The sequence below is a fragment of the Neopelma chrysocephalum genome, unplaced genomic scaffold (assembly GCF_003984885.1).
Source record: "Neopelma chrysocephalum unplaced genomic scaffold, ASM398488v2 Primary Assembly neopelma1_59, whole genome shotgun sequence".
Classification (NCBI taxonomy): Eukaryota; Metazoa; Chordata; class Aves; order Passeriformes; family Pipridae; genus Neopelma; species Neopelma chrysocephalum.
In genome coordinates this window covers 20434993-20448835 of record NW_020897714.1, presented here as the reverse complement: position 1 = coordinate 20448835, position 13843 = coordinate 20434993, and the positions used below count along the sequence as shown (strand labels likewise).

The window sequence follows — 13843 nt, the reverse complement described above, 5'->3', positions numbered from 1 at the left end:
AGTATTGTTTCCCTACGTTCAAAAGTGAACAGTTGCAGCCAAAAGAAACTTTCAAGGATTTTTTTTTTTTTTTTAAGTAAGAGCAAGTGGCTCTGGTATAGCCTGCAAGGTCCAGCAGGCCTAATAATTTTGTCAGTGGCACTTGTGTGCTAGCAATCACTGAATTCAATACCATCCCTTACTGCACCTGGCCTTTCAAGGTGTATCAGACAGAAAGATGAGAACATCAGGGCTACAATTTGGCACTAGAATGAGAATTTTTAATCTAAGGAACAAGACACATGTAGTCATGACTAATGTTGGGGAAATCAAACTGATACCTTTAACATTCCTTATGTTCCTGTTGAACTTCTTTGTAGGTTCACTTGGGCTCTTCAGTCCTACCCTACAGAAAGTTTTCCACCTCCTGTCCTGCAGAATAAAGTGCATTGTTACTGACTTGCTAACTTGCATTTCCCTCTGGGATTGCTGATAATTCTCCCAGATTTGTACACAGGATGGCTGACAACTGGTTTATCACATGTCCTGTCCTCTTTTACTGGAAACTCTTATTGCTATCGGCAAGGACACTTGGATCTCCAAGATGGGAGTTAATTCTTGTAGCTGGGAGTTTCTTTGCCACAGTGCATCTCAAAAGGAAAGGGCACGGCAGAGAAAAATAGCACTATTCGATTGACAAAGTTACACCCAAAGTTGCTGCCACCAACTGCCAATATACTGCTGCCTCAGTTACCAACTGTACAAGTTGACCCTCAGTCAACTGAGTATGAAGGCAAACAGGTCAAAACTCCTTTCCATACTTACCTATCATCTACTAGGATACTACGACAAAAAAAATAGAAGAGTCCAGATTTTCAGAAATACTATTCATGTATTAGGTTTAAAGGCTCAAACAGAAGTGGTTATTTCTCTTACCTCTTTTATTCTTTTATTTTTGACAAAGTTATTTTTCTCCCTAGTAGCTGTAATAAAAACTGAAATTAACACAGCTCCATTTTATATCATTCCTCATTCATGTTTTATCAAAATCATCCTATCAAACACAGAACAATAAATTTCTACCTCTTTCCATGAAGGATACTGCTCTAAAATTCACATTTGCTAAATATGCCAGCAGAAAAAGCATAAATTTTGTGGGAATACTACAGCAATCTTTATCTTCCGTGATCCAATAATAATATTTTGCAACAACTGATCTGTAATAAAAATATATACAAATTATATATATATACACACATGCACACAAACATGCACCTGAACATACTATATGGAATCCAAAGAACATTCTGCTTCAGTTTATAACAATTAGTTAGTGTAGCTACTGACAATATTTAACAGCCTTTTAAAACTTTCTAAAAATTGACAAATATTTTTTATTCTGCTTATACTTTCAAAATTCCATGACATTCCACGTCACATTTCATTCTATTAGAATGATGCTGTTTGAATTCAGCAATTTCTTAAGATATAAATGGTTACTTTATTTATATTCATGGAATTTAATTTCTGTGTAATATTTTATAATGATCAGCATTTATACACTACCAAGCATCTATGACTGGACAACCCTTTAGTGCTCAGAACAAGGAGATTCACAAACCTATTCCATTCCAGTATCATGTTGTATTTACCTCCTTAAAACAATACCAGAAACTCTCAAGTTGTGTTAGTGGAGAAATTTTCTTAAAACAATTTGAATATGCCAGCCTTCAACTCACCAGGTTCTTTACTAATTCCACCCTTACAATGTAGTGATGTAGGATCCTGCATAAAGAACAACTGATGAGAAATTCACGTACCCTAGCAAAATCTAACATTTTTCCCTCTATCCTAGCTGAAGGTAGGAAAAATGTATGAGAGCTGCACCAAGTGCCAAAGGAATAAAGAACAAGAGAGGTCTGCAGATCACACATTTTTCTCAAAAATAATTTATAGATGGCAGAAAGAGGCATGGTGATTTTCTAACTTAAAAGTGCCTTATCTTTGCCTTTCTCTATCCTTCTCCCTTCCTGTTTTCATTTGCTGCCCAATCTAGTCACTTTTTCATCCACTTCTTTCCTCCTCCCATCTTTTTTTTTTTTTTTTACTTATGATCTACCCCAGTACTTCCAAAACCACATCCACAAGCCTGCTAGAAGTGTTCAATAAGCAACAGTGCTTTCTCATTCCTGAGAAGTGTCAAAACTTATTTCTGGGGTTTTAACCAGCTCAGAAACATCCAGAATCCAGATGAGTCTTTATTCCCTTCCTCCCTCCCCATCTTCAGCCTCTCTTGCGCTCAAACATGGGCCCTGAAGCAGAAGCCTCCTTCCTGGTATCATAAGGACGATCTACAACAGAAACAAGGAAGTACCTATACTTCAAAGATCACATTGTTACTTGACATCACCAGTGCTGCACTTAGAGAAGCATTTCTATTGTTCCTAAGTCTCCTAGGTGGTGGTGATTTTTAACCCTGACCCTCAGTTTGTAGCAATCATACGAACACTGCACAAAACCGCTGAATGAAGATCTATGCTTTTATTGAGAATTAACTTTTAGTTTCAATTACAGCAAAGAAAAATAGAATCTTAAAAGATTAAGAAGGCAAATAATAAAGGCCCAGTACTTATTTCCATGGGTTTGAATCCCATATTTGTTTTCTGGAGACAAAGCAGGGATGTGATTCTGATCTGCAATTCTGGAATTGACAGTAACACTGTAAAAAGAAACAATCATCAAGATTACTGGGGCCTTGCAGTAAGAATTATGTCTGCAGACTTAGGTGATGGGGAAAATTATTCTGTAGCAAACTGCATTCTTGTTCAACTCAAGGCAGAGAGAAACAGGCAAATTGAATTCCATTCCTACAATGTGGAATTGCCCTCACAGAGTTTATAGTAGGATGGAAGCCTTGTTTCCAACTGATGACTTTAGGAACCTGAAAAGAATTCCTAGTTACATATGAACCAGGAAGAACGCAGCCTGAGCTTTGAGATCCCACCTGGTGATTTTCTGTATTTTACACTGGCTAACTTCCAAGCTCAAAAAACTTAGAATCATAGAATATCCTGAGTTGGATCTACAAAGATTCCCAAGTCCAACTCCTGGCCCTGCCTAGGACAGCCCCAAGAATCACACCATGTGCCCGAGAGTGTTGTCCAAATGCTTCTTGAACTCTGTCAGGCTTGGTGCTGTGACCACTTCCCTGGGGAGCCTCTTCCAGTGTCCAACCACCCTCTGGGTGAAGAACCTTTTCCTAATGCCTAACCTAAACCTACCCTGACACAGCTTCATGCAGTTCCCTTGGGTCCTGTCACTGGTCACCAGAAAGAAGAGATCAGTTCCTGCCCCTCTGCTTCCACTTGTGAGGAATCTATAAACCACTATGAGGTCTCCCCTCAATCTCCTCTTATTTAGGCTGAGCAAATCAAGTGACCTCAGCTGCTCCTCATACAGCTTCCCCTCTGGACCCTTCACCATCTTCAATGCCCTCCTTTGGATGCTCTCTGACAGCTTTGGATCCTTCTTATATTGTGGTGCCCCAAACTGCACACAATATTCAAGGTGAGGCCACACCAGCGCAGAGCAGAATGGGAAAATCACATCCCTCACCTGGCTGGCGATGTTTTGTCTGATGCAACCTAGGACACAGATGGCCCTTTTCTAGAACTCATCGGGGAAAAAGTATCACTTTCTCAGTCATTTTCTGGACTTTTCTGCACTTTGCAACATTTATCCTTCACATTTCTTGCACTAGATTCACACATTCTTTAATGAGATTATTGTTTAACATTTCTCCTGGAAACAAACAAATATCAGACTTTCCACATTTCCTATGTTACAGTAAGTCTTCTATCAGTTCAGAGTACATTAAATTGTCAGTATCTTAAAGAAACACCCACAAGCCCTTGAAACCAACGGTAGATAGCTACAGCTTTGATCCTGGCAACACATTTTCAAATGCTTAGTCATCATCAAGAGTTGACCACTCTCTACAAGATTGCTTGCTTTACTAAAGTGAATGCATGGTTTATGTATTTGCAGAACTATGGTCTAAGTGAAGAGGAACTGCATTCTGAATATTTTGTTATCTCAGTGCTGCAGCTCTTGCAGTTACTACAAGTTGCCGGTATTTGTTTTTCTTCTTCCAAATCACAAGAGCTTTAAGAGCTTGAAGAATTGAACCATAACAGCTCAAAAACCCAGATGTAAATAAGAAGAATCTATTTAAAAATTCCATGGTTTTTTTTAGCAACCTTCTGATTTTAAAAATTACATGAGTGTGCTGCAAGGACTGATCTAATTTCTCAGTTTGCACTGGATTCTGATAGCAGCTGGGGAACTTCCATGAAGTGTAGCATTTAATGTTTTCCCCCAACTCCCATTAACCCTTTAAATAAACAAAACATTGCAAAACCTTAAATAGAATTTTCTAGCACAACAGGAAGTTGTGTTTCTTTTTCCAATTAAAAAAAGGAAAATAGATACAGTGCTGGAACAGGAGCAAAGCAAGTATGGTTTATAGTAGTATTTGTTTAAACTTTATGTCTTCCAATCAAAAAGAAAAAAAAAGAAAAAAGAAAACATGCATATTACACTATTTTACACTTCTGTAATCAATTGATACAGACAAAATATTGAACTTGACTTTGCTGTTTCTCCCTAAATCCAATACTGTCCCCACGTTGTTGCACTCCTACAGCTCTTTGGGCACGTAGAAACAACAGCTGCTCTTGAGACCACATGAAATTCAAACAAGCTCTTTTAGATTCCAAGAGGTGGAACCCTCCATAGAAGAAATAAAAACACTGAGATATCATTGTAAATTACCACACTTGTTAAATTAATTATTAAATAACAAAATATGAAGTATCACAAACAGTTAATCAAGACTTTTTTTGTTCAGTGTTCTATGACCAGCCAAGTCGAGTCAGCAAAAGATGAACACACTCAAGGCAAACTTTTTCAAGGCCTCCTACTAGTCTTGAAACTGGGAAGAGAACTCAGATTAAACTTAATCAGAGCTATTCAAAATTTAGCATTATGTGGGATTTTAGTTGTTTAATAAGGTTGCAGTTGCTGATGCTCCAACAAAAATTTAAATATTGACAAGGGACTACTCAAAACAGATTTTTGAAGACAGCTGATGAGATATTAGGAACGAATGACAATTTCAGAGCCTAGTTTTCCCCCAGTCTACATTCACAATCCACAGAAGAATGGCACCATTTCAAGTTCTTGGAGCTCAAAGGAAGAAATACAAATGCACGTCTTAGTTTAGGTGGGAAAACAAGAACAGACAAAGAACACTGATTTCTTCTATAGGCACTTCTTTTCCGTATCAGTTTTAGCTTTAAGACAAGGTCCCTTGAAACGCAAATACAGGATACAACCAAAAGCCATAAGCATTCCCATCACTGTAGATCCTGTCAGTGCTCCAGAAATTGATTTCAATTCTGGACTGTTTTTTTCCATTTCCTTTCTCCCCACAATCTCCCAAGCACACAGTCCTGCTGAATCTCCTGTATTTGAGATAGATTTAGAATCTTCTTTGTGAATTCCCCTACAGTGGGAAGAAAATAAAAAACCATTCTATGAATCTTTAACTGAGTATTGCTATGGCAACAAACATAATTCAGAACTTTTAAAGCCACTTCTAATGGGAAGTATTTATACAGACAAGTTAGTACATGGCTTTAAAACAGTCAGAAATGTGTAATCAATCAGGAGGGATTACTTATGAAATTCATCTTGTCTTTTTTCAAATATAACATTAAAAGGTTTAAAGTGCTACTGTTTGACCTGGTACTTAGAGAGGACAATGATGATTATAGGAAATGCTTGCTTGACCAGGTGATTTAACAAGCAGAGCTTTGGGCACCGAAGTATAGAAATTTCTATGATGATCAAGCAATGAATTCAAATAAAAGAGCTGTAAAATAGCACTTCCTCCTCTGGTTTGATCTTCCATAGTGTTTACAATTATACTTCAGTGCAATTTTTAGTGGCACAGATACTCCTTGTCAACGTCCTTAACTGACAGATTAAGATTAAAAACAACGATAGTTTTCTAGAAAAAAGCAATGGGCTGTAAGTCAAGAGATAAGTTCTGTCTATAACTCTGGGTCAAGACCTATACAATTTCGTCATATCACAGTTGTTTCCACTTTCCACCTACATAATGAGACAATGCTAGCTTTCCTCTAATCCTCTGTCCAACTTTCCTTTTTATTAGGTCATGAACTCTTCCAGGCAAGAACAGTTTTTACGACATGGTTGTAGAGGGACAGTGCACAGATTTTTGGCTGGGATTTCTGACTGTTATCATCAGCAGGTCTCAAAATGTGTATTGCAGTTAAAAGACGGGTAGTAAACTTCAGCACTTACTGTGGCCCTAATGAGCCAAAATAGTCTGTGACTGCAGTAATCTAAATCTATTTAGAAGTGGAACTGAGAGGAAAAAGTGACAACACATATAGTCACAATTGCTTTGGATTGGTAAGTTTCATGTGTTACAGAGAACACAGTGACCACCTGTCCACAAACTGCTTATAATCGGGGAGCTGAGAAGCAACCTGTGCTATTATCTTTTTTTTTTGTTCATCCCCTCCTTCCTGTTCTATTTTCAGAAGAGCTGAGTCTAAAAATAAGGTGATCGGTGCATAGCATGGCACTACTTATATGGGATTTTGTTTGGAGAGCCCTTGCCTCAACAAAAAGGTTCAGAGAAACTCCTTATTACAGCTTCCACAAGCTGACTCAGTTTTCACAAGCTGACTTGAGATCACCATGGTTTTATGCTATATATTGTATGTATTACTATATTGTATGTATTACTGTTTCTGATTCAACTATATACTTATTTTAGAAAACCTAAAAGTTGATGTATCCTATTACACTTTCAAGAGTAGTTCTAACCTTACAAAGGATATTTCAAATTCTTCAATAAAGCCAGATATCAACATCTACCTGTGATGAAATAAACTCCATAGCAAGGCAATTCCAATACTACATCAGCAGGATAAAAGGAATGCAGTCCTTTAAAGAACGCAAATCACAGAGACTCCAAGTTCAATTGGAGTATATAGAGGATAGGACTTTTATCAATGCATCCAGTTGCCTTGCTGTAGCACCCTCTAGTAACCTAGCCTAGAATTCACACCATGAAATTGCCCAAAGAACAGCATCTGCTACAGCAAACCACTGTATAATCAACATGTATTTTCTTAAAGAAACAAGATAATTATATTTCCATCACTAATCTAACCAAGATGAACACTAAAGCATGCCCAATGCTTCAACCACAGCAAGTCTGTAACTCATTCTGCTCCAAATTTGCAGCACTGGGAACTTGCTCAGGTACATTTATCTAACAACACTGCTTGTTATGGCGGTCATTGATAAAGTTTTCCCTTTTACAATTAATACAGCAAGCATTGGCTAAAAGAGCACATTTTAAATGACACAAATCATAGCTGTAAAGAAGTCGCAGTAGGAAAAATTTTCCATACTTGAGAAAACTCCTTTTAAGATAAAATAATTCTCTTATGTTATAACAGATGCTGAGAAATGGATTTTTTTAAAGAAGGCTGTTTACATAGGACACACACAAATACGTTTATTTTTTTACTTCCTCTGCAGCTGCAACTAAGAAACTATTCCCAGATCTTTGCTGAGATAGTTGGTGATTATCACGTGCAATAGAAGAAACAAACATCAACACATTGATGCCACATTAAGTTCTATTTCTGATAAAACCTCTAGGGTACAGAAACACAGTAAAATGAATGGGGAAAAGACAAAAATGAACTGAAAAAAAGTGGGGAAATTTTACACTATTGAAAAGACATTACAGATGAAGCCCAGTAAGGACAGTTTCAATTACATGTTACTGCCACTGTTCATGGTTCTCTTGTCAATTCTACACAATCAACATTCATTGCTGTACAGTTCTGACTTTCAGCATCTCATCACCATTATTTTAGAAAACTTTGTATAAATGGGTGCAATATAATTTCATGCAATTCTGATTCTAACTTTCTATTTTGACCTCACTGTATGAAGAGAAATAATATTCTCTATTTTTTTATTTAAAAATAAGACCAACTGCCAGATTAGGAACACAACTGCAAAGACGCCTTGATGAAGTATAGAATGAAGCATGAAGTTTAGAATTACTGCAGAAGAAAAAGTCTATCCTGTGAATAAAAGAAGCATAACTTAATAAAAAACCACAAATGAAGCATTTCCAAAAAATAGTCTGGGCTGGCTTTCCCTCTCTTCTTCCATATGGGATGTCTTCAGTCCCAGAGCAATCAGGTATTGAGTGGGCTGCAATTCGTACTTCCATAAATATATGGAACATGATCTTGTTTCTCTTTCTGTTTCAAAAATTCTCTCATACTCATGTTTATTTTTTAAAGCATGTGCCTGCACTTAAACAAAGTTCATTAAGAAGACAGGTACCTGATAGGTACATTTACTTTGGAGTTTTTACTTTGCATCTTCCATCTAGCCTTTCACCACACATTTTTATCCTGGTAAGCTGATGAGGAAAGGTCAGTGAGCATGGGAGCAAATATGGTATTCTCGGCTGAGCACCATATTAAAGACAAAATTGACAGCTGTAAGAAGATAAAGGGTAACTCATTTTCACTTGGTTAACTTCTGTGGACAAGCCTTGGTACAGAGTACAGAAGAAACACTAATTTTTCTCACTACATGTCGGCCAGGCATTCAAGAATCAGTGCGAGAAGTAAACAGATGAGAGTCAGTGAGACTGGTTTGTCTACCTGGGGACATTTAGAAAAATTAATCCATGTTAACTACACATGTGGAATTCAAGTATATTAACTAGAGGCTGTGTGAACACAATTACTCAGAATCATGAGATTTCTGCTTGTTTTGACACAATTCAACAGGCCAAAGAAAGTATCCCACAGAATAGATTTAATCAAGTTAAACTAATTTCTTTCAAATTGACATGTTCAATAATACAGCTCAGTTCTCCAGTGTCTCCATGTATGTAATCCTTGACTTCACACATGAAATTTTTATAGAAGCCTCAGCTCAAGGATTACCTATCCATTATTGCTCTCTGCTTTAGGACATGGAATTGGAAATCCTGGAATGGGAGCAAAATTCACATCCCACTAGTGACGAGGCACCAACTGGATGTGGTACCGTTCAACACCACTCTTGAGGCCTGGTCATCTAGTTTTTAACCCAGCGAAGAGTGCACCTGTCTAAGCCATGGGCTGGCAGCTTGTCCAGGAGAATGTTGTGGGAGACAGTATCAAACTCCAGGTAGTTAAAATCCACGGCCTTTCCCTCATCCACTAGGTGGGCCACCTGCTCACACAAGTGGCATCCAGCCACTGTGCTTAGCTAGAATATACCAGTAAGGCTTGTAGCTCCAGAAGAAAAAAAAAAGGCACCAAAAAATCTCCATGAGGGCTGCAACCGTCCTGTGGACACATGCAACATGCTTGCAGAAAGTGATTGACGTGCACTGGGTACATGCACATTCAGGTTTTAGTGGCCAAGTGCACAAGTATCAGGCACCCTGGACTAGTCAGTGCCATCATTTCTGAAACCCACAGACTACACTCTGCTAGTTCCTACACTTGCTAAATCTAGGTTTTGTTTATTCATGGAAGCTGTGATCACACCTCCTAACTGTAGCTTTTATCTGCCATAGCTTTGCATATTTTCACTCATGCAATTATTTATATGGGTTTCAGATTCTCTTAAGGCTCTGCCCAGCAATTTCCATACGCAGTCAGAAGACACAAATTATGTTCTCACATGTTGGTTTGGATGTGGAAGACTGGAAAGCATGTACAGAGTTCAGTTTTATCTATTTATATATGTATGTAAGCTTGCGAGCATATGCACATAATTAAAGGTATAGTGTCACAGTGGCATCTTCAGTTGTATCTTTTTTTCTCCCAGAGAGAATTCAAGCTTCACAATATGGCATCTAGATGACAAATGAACCCTGTATTTCTCTCAAATATAATTATGGCCTCAAGACTCATATACAATGCCCAGTATTGGAGCAGAGGGCAAGAAAGTAGATTTAAATTTGCCTTCCAACAACTTTGATTTTTCTTCCTCTATGGTAATACAAAGGACAAGGAATATCTTTCAAATGTACTTTATTTCCAACTACCAGATTGACAGTTGCCTATTTAATTATTAATTATCCTCTTTCATTATCTTAAAGAACTTTTATTTTAGTGATTTTTCCTGTTTTTCAATTAAATTTAGAAGTTTAAAAAAACTTCATCCATGAAACACTGCACTTTTAAGCTTGAAGAGGAGGAATTTTCAAATGCATAGACATAAATTAGGAATTAATTCCTACTGAAAGTCACTGGAAATAAGTCTACTGTCTAGGGCCTGTATCTTCAGTGAATATGTTTAAGCAAGAACTTAGGACAACGTTAGTTTGAGCACTACTCTAGTTCAGACAGCATTAGTCTAGGCACTAAGGGTCATATCTGGATCACTGACTGCACTTGGTGACTTAGTTGTCATTATTGCTGCAGCATCTCCCCTGAAGAAAGCACTTAGGGCTCAGGCAGTCACTATCCAGTGCTGTCAGGTCATGGCTTAAGCAATCAGTGAGAGAAGTAAGCGTATCTCCTCAGTTTAAACACAGATATCCCATGTATGGAAGGCAGGCTGACTACTATGTCTGCTCATATGACTAAATAATAAAACTCACCAAGATGTAACAAAGCTGTCACAGATCAGAAGATCAAATACCCCTTTGCTTTTGACACCTATGGCATAGTAAAATGGCATACTAAAATAATTCCTAACCATTTCTGTCTATACAAGGGAGAGTTAAGTTTCATCACTGCAGATACTCTGATGCTCTCCTGCAGCAGGGAATAAACCCAAAATCTTCACATTAATGAAAAAGAATTGCAATATGTGAGCGTCTGATCATCGGCAGACAATCATATTTGATAGGTATAAAATATAGGATATTCTGTTTTGTGAGACAACTCCTTGTATTATAAAACCATCTGTATAAATAATTTCCCATGAAAGAAGTTGTGGCAAACAGCTTCTGCAGCACATGCACACTGCAGCTACATACATATGCACAGGATGAAGCAAAGACAAGGTTGCCAGCTTCAAAGAAGAGAGGGCAGAAATGGAAGCTTACTCACAAGTCATACATACTGGAGGTGTGAGGTAGGAGGGAAGAATAACAGCTCATCCTGAAAAACAAGGATCACTGCACATTCCCAAAATTAATTTGACAATTAAAAGAAAAATAATAATAAATACATATATACAAAAATATCTAAAAAGAAAAGATCCAGAAAGTTGTCTTTGATCTGAATAAAAAGGTTACATTATGTACTGCTAAGACAGGCAGATCAAAATTTTGCACATAAAGAGATCAGGATAAATAGTTTCAATGACTGAAAGAACAGTGTATTGCACTATCAGTATAATGAATATCTAATAACAGCTATAACTGTGCCAACTCCCAGACAGGGAAACCAATCTTGGCAAAATCTCCAGTCTAAGCTAAGTGCATTTCTTTTAAAACTTTTAGTACTGGGAAACATTCTAGAAAGTTGGATTACAATATCACTTTCTTTAAAACAATTGTGTATTATAGATTTGACAGGCTCTGCCAGTAAGAAATACACTCTCCCACTCACCAACTGTGGATAAGAAACTGCAAGGCAAATGGACACAAGATTTATTGCCTTCTGCAAATCTTAAATTTTCATTTACATACATATCTACATACATCATAAGGTTGCAAAGATATTCAAAGCCCTGCTGTAAGACTGTCACTCCCTGAAGCTTGAAAGGCGGTCTGAGACAACAGAAAGAGGTGTGAGGGATTATTTTTGTTTTTGAAGCAGCCTGGCTTTGTCTTTGCAGAATCAGATACAGGCCTACAATTTTGACAAAGCTTCAGCTCCCCTTTTTATCTCCTGAATTAGAGTATTCAACTGAATGGCCACCAGTACTTGATGAAGTTTTCACTTCCTAAGGGAACTCAACTTGGCTGGCTGAAGAATAAAACTTCAGAACTCACATCATACATAAAAGGAATAAAAGGACCTACCCCACGGTACTCTGTCAAAGATGCTACAGAAGTATCTCCCACTGCATCAATATTTCATGTCTCCTGGTCCCAGAGAGAAGGGAGGTTGCATAGCAGCCCCAAACAGGAAAAACCCCATTTTTTCTTTTTTTGTTTAAACAAATGGAACACTACTTTAAGAATCCATATATATCAGGAAGCTTCCCAGAATTACTGCCTTAGTTTCCCATCTTTTGCCACTGCTATGAATCATACAGTACCAGCACCACTTAAATCCTCCCTTTAGGTGTCATGTATTGCTCCAAGACTAGCAATTATTTCTGTTCTGTTTGCTTCATAGAATAAAGCTTCATAGAATGCTACGTATACACAGTTAATGCTTTTCCCTTCACCATAGCTGATCAAATTCTGAAACTCTTAAAACTATTTAACTGACAAACATCACTTCAATGGCACACATGATCAGCCAAGTTCCTTATTTTTACGTTTAAGCTTCTGTGGAAGCAGTTTCTTGTCAATGAAAACTGGCAACTTTGCTTTGTCTAGTAACTGAAATACTAAAACATCTTGCTTGGTTTTCTCTAAAGCACAACCAAGTTTTAGTGCTCATAAAAGAGGCAGCAGAGCTGAAAAAAATAAGTACACTAAGAGATCAGGTCAACTTCCTCACAGACACTTTAAAAAATTATAGATAACTGTCACTTCCCAACAAACGAAAAAATCCACCTTCTTATAGAGCTGCCAGCTCTTCCCCTTCCCTCACTGCTGAAGTTACCTTCTTCAACCTGTGGTACTGAAAGTCTGAGTCTCTAATCTTACAGGCTCGTTATGCACTCTGCCAGCAAAAACTATTGAGTGCAATTCTCCCAAATACATTCTGAAAGGGCACCTAACACACTGCAATGCAAAGAGATGTTACAGGAACTCAGTATCTCCTGTCCCCCTTCTCTGCTTCATTTCCCACAATGAGGCTCTCACCCCGCCACCCTGTTTATCAACACTGGCAGAGAAAGGAAGCCATGGTTTCAGCTGCCTGAAACTTAATAAAAGTCATTAGGCAAAAGGATGTCTTTCCATTGCTGCAAACAGAACAATCCATCACAGAAACAGAACACTCAAGAAAGCACTGCTTGAAAGGAGATAAAATTAAGAAAGATAAGAGAACGAGGCTCATAAAATACAACTGAGGAAGAGGGAAACATTTTTAAGATGTGTTTTAAAAGTTCACAGGGATTTTGCTGTTAAAAATGTTCCTAAAGTCTAATACAGTCCTGACTTAACAGTTAATTAGCAAAAAAAGCTGTTTTTCTCACTGGCTTAATGTAAGCTGCACCATGAGCAAGAGGTGGGACTAGATGAGTTCCTGAGGTTCCTTCCAATCCAAGTTATTTGACTAATCCATGATGAACATTAAGGGAGTAATATATTTGCTACTGGACATCTAGAGACCTGGGAGTACAAGACAATCAACATTTCTACAGTGATTTCAAAATGGCTTTGCAGGAGGAAGGAAAGACCAGATAGTCTTGGGGAAGCTCTTCCAGGAGTCTCACTAGATTGACAAAAAGATACATACAGCTTGGTAGATAAAGTTGTATCTATCTAGACATGATGCTTAGGAACAATAAACAAGCTTGCAGATAACTCACTAGTCTAAAAATACTTTTTGTCTTCTCTTGTTCTGTTCTTCTACACTTAAAACTGTATAAGAGGACATTATATACACCACTGGTCATGTATTTCTGAAAAACAATAATCAAAGTATGAGAACTTAGC

The 13843-nt window shown here is 37.7% G+C and overlaps 1 protein-coding gene across 6 annotated transcripts in view; it reads right to left on the bottom strand.

Moving 5' to 3' along the window:
- Positions 1 to 13843, bottom strand: part of LARGE1 (LARGE xylosyl- and glucuronyltransferase 1) — a 283712-nt gene that overhangs the window by 239688 nt on the left and 30181 nt on the right. For 2 of the 6 annotated variants that reach the window (XM_027680373.1, XM_027680374.1), the window contains one exon: positions 321 to 411. The exons of the other annotated variants lie outside the window; for them this stretch is intronic. In XM_027680373.1, coding sequence (XP_027536174.1) covers positions 321 to 329 — 9 coding nt within the window. In that variant the 5' untranslated portion in view covers positions 330 to 411. The remainder of the gene's footprint in view (positions 1 to 320; positions 412 to 13843) is intronic. 6 annotated transcript variants of the gene reach the window in all.